The sequence below is a fragment of the Gekko japonicus genome, unplaced genomic scaffold (assembly GCF_001447785.1).
Source record: "Gekko japonicus isolate JY-2015 unplaced genomic scaffold, Gekko_japonicus_V1.1 scaffold33, whole genome shotgun sequence".
NCBI classification, from domain to species: domain Eukaryota; kingdom Metazoa; phylum Chordata; class Lepidosauria; order Squamata; family Gekkonidae; genus Gekko; species Gekko japonicus.
In genome coordinates this window covers 2,125,399-2,129,297 of record NW_015174272.1, presented here as the reverse complement: position 1 = coordinate 2,129,297, position 3,899 = coordinate 2,125,399, and the positions used below count along the sequence as shown (strand labels likewise).

Below are 3,899 nucleotides of genomic sequence, written 5' to 3'. Positions count from 1 at the left end.
TAACAGGGGCTGTATTTTGAACTGAGTGATGCTGGTCCTTCCCATTGATTCTCTTGTACATCAGCTGAAAGGCAGGGAAGAGGCATTTTCACCCCCTCCTTCAGAGTGAAGAGCAACAAGTGCTTTGGTAGAGATTTACCAGTATTAATCTCCCAGCCACTCACCCCATTACAGTGCAAAACATACAGATGCACACCCCTTAAGCATACAGTGGAAGATTCTGATGCAAGGTACATAATAAAGGAGCATATTTTAAGAGCAAGTGCTATGCTGGGTCCAGATGGCAAACCTCTGCTGGCTGGACTAAGGGCAAAAAGTACACATACTGTACAAACCCAGCAATTATTTTTGCCTTTTAACAAAATGCAGCTGCTGGGACTAGGATCTAAAGACAAACTGACTTAAGGAAAACAGTGCTATTTTTCTTGTGTCATTTCCCACTGAAAAGTGCCACCTCCAAGCTGATTCTGCCCCAACTGTGAGGGGGGAAATTACACAGATTTGTGGGTACCTGCATGTGTTCCCCCCAGCAGGGGCAAAAGCAACACGGTAATGGCAATTTTTGGTGGAACACAATGCAAAGGGAAGAGAGTTAAATAGGCCTTTGCCCCTCCCCCCACATGTCAGTTTCTACCTTTGAACTGCAGCTCCCACAGCTTATTTATTTATTCATCAAATTTGTACCTCATCACTCCCTTGACATGTGAGGCTTGGGGTGGCTTATAACAAGTAAAATACAATTTGTGTCCTCTGATAGAGCATTTGACCAGGAAGACCCTTACTCTGGTAGGTGAGCCACTTGAGAGCCGGGTACCACTAAAAGATTGTGTGATGAAGAACAGAGACAACGTGGGGGATCACAGTGGTCCTTCAGGTATGATGGTCACAGACCATTTAGGGACGGGCAGAGCATGCCTGAAACTCAGCTATGTTCAGTTTTCAAAGTAATGAATATAATCTGCATGTTATGTATAGTTCTGTTATCTACAATAAGAAAGCAAGAAATAGAAGATAAATTTCACCAGCTTGCCCACCACTATCAACCTTCCCATGACATCTAGAATTCACTGTGTCCTTTAGAAATGCCTCAGAGACCTCAGCAATCAAATCAAAACTGTGCTTGCTGAAATCAGAAAGTTAGATAGCACTAGGAAAATCAACACATCTGTAATGTGCTGACATATATTCAGTACGGCCACTACTGTGTAATTAATTAAATAACTAGTAGATGGTTTAGTTTGCTCCTTTTACCTCCACAATGGAGATCTTGGCTCTTCCGGGTAAGGGCACCCTTTAACAGCAGTAAGAGGACGACGGACATGCAGAGCATGCTTGAAACCCAGCCATTCATCTTCGTGGATGTGGCCAAGCACAACAGACTGCACGTAAAGGCACAAGTTAGCTTCCACGCAGCATAGGAATAGTCTTATTTATTTATTAGAAATTTTTTTTAGTCGCCACTGACCCAAAGGGTCTCACGGTGACTTACAACATTAAAAACATATAATGAGGTAAAAACAATATAAAACAAATAACAAATATTAAATATTAATATTAATATATTAAACTATTAAAATATGTGAATAGCACCATACCACTAAAAAAACCCAAAATCAAACAATTCGGCTTTGCATACCCTGCCGAAACTAAACAAGTCTGGCAGGACACAGATATCATCTGAGAGTGCATTCCACAGGCTAGGGGCCACAACTAAGAAGGCCTTTCCCCAGTGACAGTTAACTGAGCCATCCTGGGGCCAGGCACTTGTAAAAGGCCCCTAGACTATGACCGAAGGGAGCAAGGTAGTCCCATAGGTATGAGGGCCCCAGACTGTTAAGGGCTTTAAAGGTTAACACCAACACCTTGAATTGAATCCAGAGACTAACTGGTAGCCAGTGCAACTGCTGCAAAATTGGAGTAATATGATCTGACCATGATGTTCCAGTCAGCAACCAGGAAGCTGCATTCTGGACCACCTGCAGTCTCCGAAGCATTTTCAAGGGTTGTCCTATGCAGAGCGAAGTGCAGAAGTCCAATCTGGAGGTGACCATTTCATGGATCAATGTTGCAAGGTCTGACCCAGACAAATAAGGAGCCAGCTGGCAGGCCTGGCGTAAGCTAAAATACCAACTGTACTACCACGGACACTTGTTTATCCAATGATAGTTCAGAATCTAACCACATCCCGAGACCCTTTACAGAGTCTAAAGCTGTCAGCTGGACACCACAGAATCTTGGGAGTGACCCTCCACCTAACATCTCAGTCTTTTCCAGCCACGTGGCCACCGTCTTGGATGGATTCAACTTCAGTCAGATCCCAACCACTGGACTACTGCATCAAGGCACTAGGATACTGCCAAGAGCCTACCGTTGGCTGCTTATCCAGCAGAAGGAAGAGTTCAGTGTCATCAGCACATCGATGGCACCCAACTTCAAATCTCCTTACAATCTTGAAAAGACGGTGCATAGATATGTTAAATAACAGCACAGAGAAGATCGAACCCTGTGGGACCCCACAATTCAGGTCTCATCAGGAAGACCTTTCCTCCCCAATAGCAACCCTCTAAGAGCATCCCTGGCGGAATGAGGAAAACCAGCTACGGCCTTTACCCCCAGGGAGGCAAGGCAGTTGATCAGGACCAAATGGTCAACTATATCGAAAGCTGCTGATAGATCCAGAAAGATCAACACTGCCAGCATGCCTTTATCCAGATGTAAATGGAGATTGTCAGCCAAAGCAACCAGAGCTGTCTCGGTCCCAAAGCCATGCCTGAAACCTGATTGAAAAGGGTCCAGGGCAGATGTCTCATCCAGGATAATCTGGAGCTGCTCAGCCACTGCCCCTCAACTACCTTCCCCAGAAAAGGTAGATTAGACACTGCGTGGTAACTGGCCAGCTCCTTTTTTATCTAACAAGCAAAGGTTAGCAAAGGTCTAACAATCACCTCCTTAAGGGAGCTGGGGAAATAGCCCTGTGAGACAAATTATTAATCTGTCTCAAAGGGCCACTAACCACTTCATGGCATGATTTTACCAGCCATGAGGGACAAGGATCCAAGCAGCAGGTTCACAGCTGACAGGATCCTGTCAACATTTGCAAGGGTGAGCAGGCCAAAAGAGTCCAAAAAAGAACCTGACAGTGCAAGCAGAGCCCCCATCACACTACTGTTATTAAGTTCAGTGGCCAGATCCAGGAGGAGCTTACAGATTTTATCAGCAAAAAACTTTGCAAATGAATCACAGCTAAAGGACAAAATCGGTATCAGTTTTAGGACACGTCAACTGTTGAACCAATCTGAATAATTGAGCTGGCTGCAAGCTAGCGGTCCAATGAAGGTGGTGAAATTATCTTTTTTCACTGCTTTCACTGCCACCTCATAGGCCTTCAGTTGGGCTCTATATTGTGTTCCTCACAGCTTCGTCCCAAGTTCATTGCCAAGTCTTAGCCAGTCCCTCAGATCCCAAAACAACTTGCTGCTGTTGCAAGGAACCTCATCCTAGCCTCCATCATGAGCACATACAAGCTGCCTGACATTCAGGTCCCAGCAAAGTTCCATAGTACATTCTACTGTGCTGAGCAACATTACCAAAAGCCAGCATTTATCCACTGAGCTCGGTTTAGAACACAAAGTGCCCTTTGTGTGGCAGGCCAAAGGCAGCAGTTATTATTGGTTTCCAGATGCTCAAGCATATCACAATTTTAGCTAAAGAGAAAGTTTAAGGGAAATTATTCCAGTTTCCAAAGAAAGACCTACCAAAATGTTTGACACAACCAAATAGCATAGATTTTAAACATCCAATGAAGAGCATGAAAACAGTATTGTGTATGTGAGATTTTTTTAAAATCCTGGTAAGGAGAGGATATATGATATTAAGGGAATTGATGCTCATTCCCCCCC

At 44.3% G+C, this 3,899-nt stretch overlaps 1 protein-coding gene across 8 annotated transcripts in view; it reads right to left on the bottom strand.

The window, feature by feature from the left end:
* CNPY2 (canopy FGF signaling regulator 2) overlaps nt 1-3,899 on the bottom strand; it is a 15,347-nt gene that overhangs the window by 10,574 nt on the left and 874 nt on the right. For 6 of the 8 annotated variants that reach the window (XM_015423676.1, XM_015423673.1, XM_015423674.1 and 3 more), the window contains exon 2: nt 1,252-1,379. In XM_015423676.1, the coding sequence (XP_015279162.1) occupies nt 1,252-1,351 (100 nt within the window). In that variant the 5' untranslated portion in view covers nt 1,352-1,379. Of the gene's footprint in view, nt 1-1,251; nt 1,380-2,368; nt 2,437-3,755; nt 3,848-3,899 lie in introns of those variants that run through there. The other 2 variants (XM_015423670.1, XM_015423671.1) reach the window with 2 other exon arrangements.